A 10,778-nucleotide genomic window follows, 5' to 3' on the forward strand; every position below is an offset into this window, starting at 1 on the left:
AACATGCCGTAAATAATGATATTTATTATCACGCCTTTTTTTAAATTAAAAAATAAAAACACTAATTTCAGCCTCCATCTTTACTTTGTTCCAGTCTTATAGAGCGGTTTACCTGGTTCACAATTCAAAATAATCTTTATTAATCTGATCCTGGGCTTTGGTGTAGGTCCTGGGTTCATCTGGGCTATGAAATAAATCATTTTAGCTCTCTTCACTCTCCCTTTAAGCCAACTTTCTTTGGATAGGCTACCTCTAGTAAGCAGAATATTCGAACTGTTGGTGGATAGGGCTTCTGTGCTTCTCCCAGATCTGCCTGGCTGTCTGGGGTAAACATATTGAGGACAGCCAAAGCCAAAGGTTTAGAATTTGGTCATGTTTATTTTGAGCATCTACCTTTGTAAAAGCACATACTTGATAAAAATAAGGAAAAGGCTTAACATGAATTTGTGGAGCACTTGTATGCTTCCTGTGGAAACTGGTGTATAAACAAATAAGAACCGGTCATACAGTAAAACATAGTTGCATGATATGTATTCATAGGACAGGCTGATTCTGGTGCTGCTTGTAGTTTGAAAGGGAGTTCTTCCTTCCCTCTGTCACCAGGTGGTTGCTCATAGAGGGTCATGTGATTGTTGAGGGTTTTAAAAAATATATATATTGTAGAGTCTTTACCTTACAAAATAAAACTGAATTGAATTGAAAATGAATAAGAGATTTTAAGATATAATACAACGCCAAGACATAAACAAAACAATTATCCCCATAAATAGGGGACTTAAACTCTTGCCATAGACAAGGTATTTACATGGATCTTAAAATGAAATTAATTTAATAATGGATGAAGTTAATCTCTTATTATTTTGACGCTATCTTTTGATAACAATGTGCGTTATATACATTTACATAAATGGCAATGGTAATCATCAAAACGTTATTATAACTTTAAAAGGAGGCTTTCTTATCTTAAAATGTCCATTTTTAGCAAGCACAAGTAGTATTTGCCATTTTAAAGACATTACAGGCAGAACGTTATTGAAACAGCTGCATAACAATTAGCCTACCAAGTGCCCCACTAAAGGTTTTATGAGGAAGTTATTATTACGTTAGAATATATTCAGTGGTACATTAATGTTTTGATGTGGGCTTTTTATTTTCTTAAAGTCTTTTTACAAATGTTAAAGCCGAAGTCGTGCATGCAGTGTAACCAGCCTGTCTTTTGAGCAGCCGTTAGCAGCAGCTCACATGGGTCGTTTCCGGGAAATGTGTGTAGCAGCTCTGCAGCAGTGGTGCTCTTGAACAGACCTTTAGTATATCGTCCCGGCTAAATTTCAACTGATAAAACGCCAGCAGCTCCCTGTTACTGTCTGTAGATAACCAATACAAACCGCATTAAGCATATATTACATGGAAACAATGATTTATTGTGGTTGCTAATTTCGGGTCTTCATCGGGACCGGGGGACTGAAGGGACAGAGGAGTTATATCGCGCAGGTAAGTGTGAGAAATGTGCATGTGTGTGTATATTCTTGGTGTCTTTAAAAAATAAACAAACAAGCTATATATAGGTATATGATACTCTGCGATAGCTGGAAATGTTTCACAAAAGAATATTTTATTTGTCGTTATATTTATCACGCAGTTGCAGAGCTTGTTTGTGTTTATGGCTGTGAGTGAAACTGTGATTTCCTCCAATGCCGTCAAGTTGTGAGCTGGAAGGGCTGAACACGACTGTTTTCCAGAAGCACTTACACAATGTTAGATTTATTTAAACATGTCCGCGTTATCTCTGCTTTCGTGTCGGCTAAATGTGCCTGTTACGACTTCCACTCCTGATGAAAGCGTTGCATTGGGCAGGCTTGTTTTTATCCCGCACAAGCGCCGCTAGAGGCGCTCTACTTGCTAAATTAACAGCTAACGTTTTCTCAAGTGTGCTCACTGGATCTGCTATCAGAGAGTTAGCTTGAAGTTGCAACCAAGTTTAAATGTAAGTTCTGCAGCTTTGCGTTATATTTTTGTTCGATCAATTGCAATAACTTTGTTTCGAGAGTCGCACAATGTACTGTTGTAGCTATATAAGGTAACAATTTGTTTTCACGGCGATTTAATTGTTGGGTTGGCAGAAGCTAATGTTAGCTACTTAGCTGTGGGAAGTTGTTAGCTCTTAGCTGAATAGCATGCATGCTTGTTTAACTGGTTGCTGGAGAGCAGGTGAAATACAGCAGTTAGATCTGTGATAATGTGCTGATATTTTGATATTGTGTAATTGAGCAATTTTACATATTAGTGTTATTTCTTCAATTTGTAAACTCTGTAACATATTGTATTATTTAAATAGTGTAGTCTGTTACTGTTACTGTCTTGGAGCAGCTGTAATCCAGATAATTTCCTTAGAGAGAGGGTAGAATTAAGACTCAAAAATCAACTTTACCAGTCAATAAATAATTACTCAATGTGTGTTATATTTGAAATGTACTCAATAAATGAATGAAATTCATTCCAACCCATTTACACTGTAGTTATTATTAGATATCCCAATGGTGACTGCTTAGGTTAAGAGCATTACAGACGACTATATTGTGTTACTTACTTTTTTCTTTAATTAATTTTGACATTAAGGTTACTTCTGTATCAAACAGTTGCTCTATTTAAATTGCAAAATATCACTGATGGGTTGCTTGCTTTAGAGACAGATAATGAAATTTCTAGGGCACTTTTTTGAGTACACCTTGCTAGTCCTGGTTTAGACCCCCTTTTTTCCTCGGCTGCCTTAATTCCTTCTGGCACAAATTCAACAAGATGCTGGAAACATTCCTCAGAGATTTTGGTTTATATTGAATTGGAAGCACAAAGTACCACACAGTTAGTGCATATTTGTCTGCTGCACATCGACGAGGTTCCCATTCCACCACATTCAAAAGGTTGTCTGTTGGATTGATGTCTGGAAATTGTGGAGGCCATTTGATTTCAATGCACTTCAGTTTAATTTATATAGCCCTTAATCACAACAACAGTTGCCTCAAGGAACTTTATATTGTTAGGTCAAGACCATACAATAATACAGAAGAAACGAAGAAAACTGCAACAGTCATGTGACCCTCTATGAGCTAGCACTTTGGTGACATTAGGAAAGAAAAACTCCCTTTTTTTAAGAGGAAAAAAAGAAAACAGTTTGAGATGATTTGAGCTTTTTGGTCATCTTTATGAAAGCAGCCATCAGAAGATGGGTAGACTGTGTTCATAAAGGGATGGCCATGGTCAGCAGAAATACTAATGCCTCTTTTCCACTAGTACCTACTCAGCTTAACTTGACCTGGTTTTTAGGGTTTTCCATTAGGTGGTAGTATCTGATACCAGGTACTTTATTAGTACTTGCTCGGCTGGGGTTCCAAGTGAGCTGAGTCGATCTGAAAATGTAACAGCAACTGACTGCATGCCAATGATCGGTCAGTCAGTGGTGTCGCGACTTTTTCACAGAGCCACCATTTTTAAAAGGCATACACCAAGCAGCAGATATACCGTTGTCTCGACGTCCTCCATTATTGCATTGTGTTTGTGTTGCATACAAACAACATCATGGGACTTTCGGTGACATTACTGCAACGACCCGTAGCACATTGAGGTGGTACTCAATTGTAATTGAAATCAACCTTAACTGAGTGAAGTCAAGTAGGTACTAAGAGAAAAAGGCTTAGGTAATACAAAGCAGGAAGCATCATTTCATGTGAATACTTTATTCTGACCATAATTTTTGAATGCTGCAACATTGTTCCAATTTTCTGTCCAGTTTTGGCCTCAGTTTTCTGTTCTTAGCTCTCAGGAGTGGCACCTCATGTGGTGGCCTGCTGCCTTAGCCCATCTGCTTCAAGGTTTGATATGCTTGCATTCCCAATTGTAGCGGGTGCTTGAGTTAATGTTGCCTTCCTATCAGCTTGAAACCGTTTGGCTATTCTACTTGAACCTCTAGTATCAACAAGGCAATTTTGCTCTAAGAACAATTGCTCACTGGATATTTTTTCTTTTCTTTTTTTTAACCATAGTTATTAGACAGCTCTTTAGCTGACGTGACTTAGATATGTATTTCGAAAAAGATTTTGCTGTTAATTTGCTCTGTAGTTTATTTTCTTTAATAACTTTGACACATCTTATGTGATTTTTAAAGTTCAAACAACAAATATGCCAACACTTGCATACTTCATTCTTAGTGCCTTCATTTTTAATATCTGTTACATTTACAATAGATTTTGGTATTGACTTGCAAAAATGTAGATCTCAGTTGATACTGGATCTTTAGGGATTAACATAAATTCAGATATCTATATATGAATTCATATTCTCTATTTACATGGAGTATTTCAGAGATCTATTGAAAATAGCAATGAAGTCATTGTTTGTTAACTTGTCCTTAAGATCACAGTCTGCTCAACTGTGAATTGTACTCTGCTGCATATGCTGCAGACAGTACTGAGTGTATTGTAAATGATGGCTCTGGAGTTATTTGTTTGGGTTTAATGTCAACCATGTCATAGTCAGTGTTCATCGCTGAGACATCTGAGCTCTCTTGTGTGTCTTTGCACTTGCACTGGGAAATTTAAATAAAGTAAAATATTTATGTTTGAGTTATTGGTTATCTTTGTGTTTGCAGCATGGACGATGAGGGAGATGATAATCTATGCTTTGACACTGACTCAGATTTAGTAGAAAATAAGGACGGTACCAGGTGTCAAGTCAAATGGACTCAGGAAGAGGTAAGTTGAAAGAAGTCTCAGGACAACCTTTTCTCTTCCTACAGCATCTTGATTTTCACATAATTTATTCAGTTACTGTTACTAATGTCATATTGTTGGTTGTTTTTTGGCTCATATTAATTAACTACCTGGCTAACTCAGTATCTGTAAATGTCGTTGTAATGTTTTGATGGTAACCCATGTACTGTGTTTGGACTTATTTTCTCTGACATTTAGGATGAAAATCTCAAAATTCTGGTCTGCAACATTGGAAAAAAAGATTGGAAAACTATTGCTAGTTTTTTACCAGTAAGTTTTGGTACATGCAGACATTGTTCAAGAATAAGATGAATAACAGCAGTGAATTCTGACTTAATACAGCGTGACATGTCTTGTTCCTTGTACAGGGGCGAACAGAATACCAGTGTATGCACCGCTGGCGAAAATATCTGGATCCTGACTTAATTAAAGGCTTCTGGTCCAAAGAGGAAGATGAAAAGGTGGGAAAATGAAAAACATGGTTTTAGTTTGGATATTTTCCTTTTTTTGTTATTTAAATTCTGTTTTTACTTTTGTATTTTTCTCTGGATAGATAGTAGAGCTTGTGGCCAAGTATGGCACCAAGCACTGGACTCTAATTTCAAAGCATCTAAAGGGTCGATTGGGGAAGCAGTGCCGTGATCGCTGGCACAATCACCTCGACCCAATGATCAGTAAGAGCTGCTGGACTGATGAAGAGGATCTCATCATCTATAAAGCCCACTCCATTCTGGGAAACCGGTGGACTGAGATTTCCAGGCTGCTCCCAGGAAGGTGGGCCAGTTAGCTAGCAATGACTGAATTTTTAAAATATGGTTAGCAGTCAAAATGCAATTTATTAATTTTTTTTTTTCTGGCAGGTCTGACAATTCTGTGAAGAATCATTGGAATTCGACCATCAAACGTAAAGCAGAGCTGGGCTTCTTTAGAGATGCTGCTCAAAGCATTTCCATTGATATTCAGCAATTTGTGGATGGAGAGGTACAGTGCTTATTGGATGTAGTTCATACTTTTTAAGGCTTCATTTTCAGTTATAACTGATGAGATATGCCAGTATTGTTAGATAGATTTTATACTGGGACATAGCCAGCTCAAAAAATTCAAAGCTGCTTGTTTTTAATGTCACTAAACTACCATTTTTCCTGCAGTTTTAAGTTACAGTAAACTTTGATATTGTTAATTGTGAATTAATATTACATGATGTGTTACAGGTGGATTTCAAATGTGACGTTGTTTTAGATGCCGAACCAGTAACTCCTGAAGTGGTGAGCTTGCTATAGCTGTATTTCTGAAGAAAAGATTTAGGAATTCATAAATACCTAAATCTTTCAGGATTTCACACAAGCTGTTCTCATCCGACAAGTTTGGTTTACCTATTGTGCGTTTTGCTCTGCTGCAGCTCAGGCCTGAGAAGTCAATGCAGGACAAGGAGCACCATAAAGCCAAGCAGAAGACTGCTGCTCCACCTCCGCAGAGGTCTACATCAAAGAGAGAGTCTTCCTCCCTCAGCAATTCTTTTCTCCCCTGCTCAAAATCCAGTCCCAGCTCTGGCACCGCACCACCAGCCGTGCAGGTGGATCAGAAAAAGTTTGCTGATGCAGCACTAAGGATGATTGCTGAGGACATGTTGCCCCTCAGGTGAGTTCTTCTGCTGATAGTTGAGATAGTGTTGGTTTGTGATTCACTGAAGGAGGTTTGGTAATCCTTAAGTCAATGCAATTTTCTTGTCACTCTGTGGTTATGTTGAAAACTTTGTAAAGGCTTTTATATATTGAATTAATATTTACTGTATATCATTAAATGTATGATTCACTTTATTCCGCACAGCTTTGTTGAAGGGGCTGGCTTCAGGTCTTTCATGAGTACGATCAGCCCTGAGTACAACAAGCTATCCCAGCGCGCAGTGGCCCTGCAGCTTTATGACGAGGTGGAACGAGCCATCAAGCCTCAGCTCATCCGTGATCTTAAATCCTGCCTTGCCACAATGAAAGATGGTGAAAGTGCCATTCATGTCACCGTTGATCTCTGGGCAGGGGCTCAAACCCTGCCAGTAGAGGATCCCATTGTTGTTGTCCAGCTTCACTTTATCAGTGATTCCTGGCAGCTCCGCCGTCCTATTGTGGCCTTCCGTCATGTCAGCCACAAAAACCTCAGCACTTGTGTGTCCAGGGAGCTCGAAGGTGTGCTGCTCAGCTACGGGATCTTTCCTCGCAGCATCGGCTACGTCCTTGCCAACCAGGCTAAAGAAGCCCTAGCTACAAACAACTTGTTCTGCGACTACAAGATTATGTGCACGTCCAATAGAGGAGAACCGGATGGAGATGAAGTGCTGGCCTTTCTGTCAGACCAAATGTCTGAAGCAGAGTCCCCTTTTTCCGAGCTGCAGATGGGGACAAGGACTACATGTGCTGCCAGGACACTGCAGATAGTGATTAGGGATGCCTTAAGAAATTCAAGAGTAGTAGAGAACCTGCTCTCACAGGTCCACAATGTGGTGGCTTTCTTCAAGAGCAGCCCCTACTGGAGCGAGGTATGAGACTAAAGGATTTAAATGTTATTTCCAAGGTATTTAAAGCTGGGTTTCAATATATTCATTTTCATTGCGAGGGAGAAAAACAGAATTTAAGAGATGTTTCCTCTTGCTTACATTATTTAGTGTAATGTGGCAAATGTTTTACAGAAAAGATGCAGACCTGAGCTCTGTTAACAAGATTATTTTTGCCCTTTTTCTCTTTTTTCTTTTAAATTAGGTTTTGATGAAGGAGTACAATGTGTCTTTGTGCCCTTCCTCTAGCAACTGTCGTTGGAACTCCATGATGCTATCATTACGGCGAATGGTCCAGGAGTCTGTCTGGAGCTCCATCATGACTCTCCTGGCCCAGGCACGCATAGAGGCTAGTGACACAGCCAGCGCCCCACCACTGGTCATGGTTAAGAGGGAACAAGTGATTGACATTCTAGGTCTTCTTGAGCCCTTTGAGGAGGCTTTACAGGTAACAGAGCAAGTTTCTCTATAATGGAATTTCCAAATCTACATGTGTAACCTTTTGTTCAGTAATCCCATAATCAGGCTAAGAAGAAATGTGAACGGGGTCTTTAATAGAAGACATGTTTGTGTCTTATCTATCGTAGGTCCTGCAGGGAAATGGTGTGACTATGTCTCTCATCATACCGTCCCTCATTGGACTTGATAAAACCTTGGAGAATTGTGTCACCAACTACACCCACTTCTGCAAGGCCCTGCGCACAGGCCTCTACACACACTTCCAGCCAGTGATTCACCAGAAGGACATGATACTAGCTGCTGTGCTGGATCCTAGGATCAAACTGCAGGTACCAAATTAGGCCAGAAGCATAGCGGACTTCTGTAGATTTATATTTAATTGAATATGCATGTTGAGTAGATAAAGGAAAAAAATGTGTGTACATTTAAAACAACCATTTTTTTTTTGCAGCCGTTTTCTGATGACAACCAGGATGAACAGAATGATTTCCTAACACCTCCGTCAAAATCTGAGGCTCGCAGCATTGTTGAGTCCACATTAGAAAACATGGAAGCCTCAACATTTCCTACTGTTGAGGCAGAGAAAGATCAGACAGGCAGTGGGCTGGAGCACGATGTGAAAGAAGAAAGCCAGACAGATGGCGTGATGGACACTTGTGCTGGCAGCTCAGACAACAACTGTCCTGAAATCAGTGAAAACGACCTCAAGAGGAAGTCCATCTTCAACTTCCTTCAGCCGCCTGCAAAGACTCTAAAGATGTCAGAGTTCGACGTGTACCTGTCTGAACCGCTGTGGGAAAGCAACTCTACTCTTCAGTACTGGAAATGTGCTTCTCGATTCCCGAAGCTCCAAGGCCTCGCCAAGAAGCTGCTGGCGGTGCCCGCCACATCTGGAGGTTTTGACCGTTTCAGTCCGATGGCTGCGTGCATTGTGAAAGCAAAAAGGAACCGCTTGCCACCTCACACCACAGAGAGACTGCTACTATACAAAAACTCTGTAAAAGTGAAGACTGTTAAAAAGCCCAGTCGGGCTGCTAAACACTGATGGATAACAGCTGAGTGTGGCAGAGGTTTCACAGCATTAAACAGAAACTCTGCCTCTACTTTTAAAAACTGTGCCATACGCTAAGAAGGAGGGTGAACTGCTAATACCTCTTATATTGTAGCAAATGAATCAGCTGACTCTTTCTTCCTAGAACGCATTTGCTGGTCTGCATTAAAAAAACAAAACAACAAGTCCTGTGTTACAGCTGGTTTCATCAGTTTGTTAAAGGGACGCATTCTGGTCAATGATCCTCACAGCTTCATACCTGCAGCAGCGATAGAGATGCACACTGTCTCTGCGTGCTGTACGGTGCTGCTCAGAGTTGTACTTTGTCCCTTCCACACATGATTCAAGTCAGAGCTCTCTACTGGATTGGGAAATGGCAAATTAGAAATGGAGTCGGTGAATGAATGGCATCTGATTCACTTCAAACCAAAATGAGTTCAGCTTGTATCGTTCTTTTGCAGAATTTCATGTTTTCTGACTGCAACTTTTGTTAAGACAGTAATAAAATGTCAAATCAGAGGTTGAATGCTTATTTATTTCCACTATGCACTGATAAATGAGATATTTGCTGCCAAACGTGATGGAACAGTAGATCTTTATATTGAATTTGGCTATTCAGTCCCTCCACCCCAAAAGTCATTTATATTTTATAGTCAAATGAGAAATCCACTGTACATTTCTTTCAGGCATTACAGTTTTGTTTCATTCATTCTAACGTGAAATACAACAGTGTCAGCATCTTTTCAGCTTTTTATCAGACTTGTCTTTCACCATTTTCAAATAGCCTAATCAATAATTCATGTACTTTCATAGATGCTGTTGTTTTCCTCAAAACCATAGATTTTTAAAAAGAAAACATTTTGCTTGGATAAACTATAATGTCTGATGGAAGTTGATGGAAAAGCTTCATTTAGTTTGGCTTTGTCAGGTAGGCTGATGTTGGCATTGAATGACAGCTACCTGATTTTACTGCGGTAAAGACCGATAATGTGTTGAAAATTAAAACCAGTGTTATGAGTGCTGTGATCTCCTCTGAGAAGCATTCAAAAAGTTTTTGCTTGCATTAAACATTGGAGTATGTATCAGCTGTGTTATCAAGAAACTGAGATATCTGCTAGAAACTGGAATATTGGAATATGTCTGATATTAAAGACAGTTTGCGACTGAAGAAAACTGTGAGAACATTTTTTTTAAATCCTCTCATTGATTCATCTTCAGTTGAAACTGCGTCAAATCAGCTGCCAATAAGTAATTTAAATGCATTCTATTTTATTTTAGTGTTATTATTCATTTATATTTTATTGCGTCATTGTAGTGCATTTTACTTGTTTTAGTTGCATTCTAGTTTGTAAAGCAAGTTGTGCAGCATGGGCTGTTGGAAATGTGCTCGATCAATAAACCTGACCTTGACCATGTGTGGAGGGAGCCAGAAACATGCTGCTGTTTGCACATATTTAATAATGGGCTCTGCAGAGGAGCTAAAGAAGAGTCCAGCATGTTGCTCTGACTGTGTAACTCCTAAAGGTACAGTAACGGCAACATTGCCTAGTGACTGATCAGGCCAGTAACATTTCTGTTTCTCATATAAACCATCTCAGTGACTTCAGCAGAGATATTTTGTTAGTCAGGGTAAATACAAGGATTAGCTACCGAACATGTGCTTTTGCTCAATGTCTGACTGCAAGTGACTGAGAATGTGTTTACTTTAAAAAATGAAATATGTATTTGGCCACAGTAACTAAAGGTTCGCTAACTAAAAACTAACTAAAATGTAGCTTTAAAAATAGCTGAGAACAGCCTATTTTAATAACCTCACTCCACTTCCTGCCACTGTACAAAAATGAAGCCAAAATTCCCTTTTCATGGGGACTGCCATCACTTTGTATTTTTGAAGCCAGTGTGTGCGTAGTAGTGAATAAAAGCAGATCAAAAGTACTCAAATACAACCACTTGTACACAT

General features: G+C 39.3%; 1 protein-coding gene across 2 annotated transcripts; it reads left to right on the forward strand.

Annotated features, from left to right (window-relative positions):
* The first annotated feature begins 1,259 nt into the window (after window positions 1-1,259).
* Window positions 1,260-8,831, forward strand: mybl2a (v-myb avian myeloblastosis viral oncogene homolog-like 2a). Of its 2 annotated transcripts, none has more exons than XM_080898837.1 (12): window positions 1,260-1,491; window positions 4,643-4,745; window positions 4,962-5,033; window positions 5,132-5,224; window positions 5,317-5,537; window positions 5,624-5,744; window positions 5,975-6,028; window positions 6,163-6,401; window positions 6,591-7,293; window positions 7,514-7,756; window positions 7,896-8,096; window positions 8,219-8,831. In XM_080898837.1, exons 2-12 carry the CDS (start codon window positions 4,644-4,646, stop codon window positions 8,810-8,812), a joined length of 2,643 nt encoding a protein of 880 aa, XP_080754963.1. In that variant the 5' UTR covers window positions 1,260-1,491; window position 4,643; the 3' UTR covers window positions 8,813-8,831. The 2 variants fall into 2 exon arrangements, with proteins under 2 accessions (XP_080754963.1, XP_080754962.1); XM_080898836.1 differs by lacking the exon at window positions 1,260-1,491 and adding an exon at window positions 1,846-1,984.
* The last annotated feature ends 1,947 nt before the right edge of the window (window positions 8,832-10,778 follow it).

The sequence above is a fragment of the Rhamphochromis sp. 'chilingali' genome (assembly GCF_963969265.1).
Source record: "Rhamphochromis sp. 'chilingali' genome assembly, chromosome: 12".
In the NCBI taxonomy this organism is placed as follows: domain Eukaryota; kingdom Metazoa; phylum Chordata; class Actinopteri; order Cichliformes; family Cichlidae; genus Rhamphochromis; species Rhamphochromis sp. 'chilingali'.

What these genes read in the sequence shown, in the direction of transcription:
- mybl2a (XM_080898837.1), top strand. Translation starts at nt 4,644, where the DNA reads ATGGACGATGAGGGAGATGATAATCTATGCTTTGACACTGACTCAGAT. An exon ending in AACCAGTAACTCCTGAAGTG is followed by an intron (nt 6,029 to 6,162) that starts GTGAGCTTGCTA and finishes GCTCTGCTGCAG; the next exon opens with CTCAGGCCTGAGAAGTCAAT. An exon ending in GCAGCCCCTACTGGAGCGAG is followed by an intron (nt 7,294 to 7,513) that starts GTATGAGACTAA and finishes CTTTTAAATTAG; the next exon opens with GTTTTGATGAAGGAGTACAA.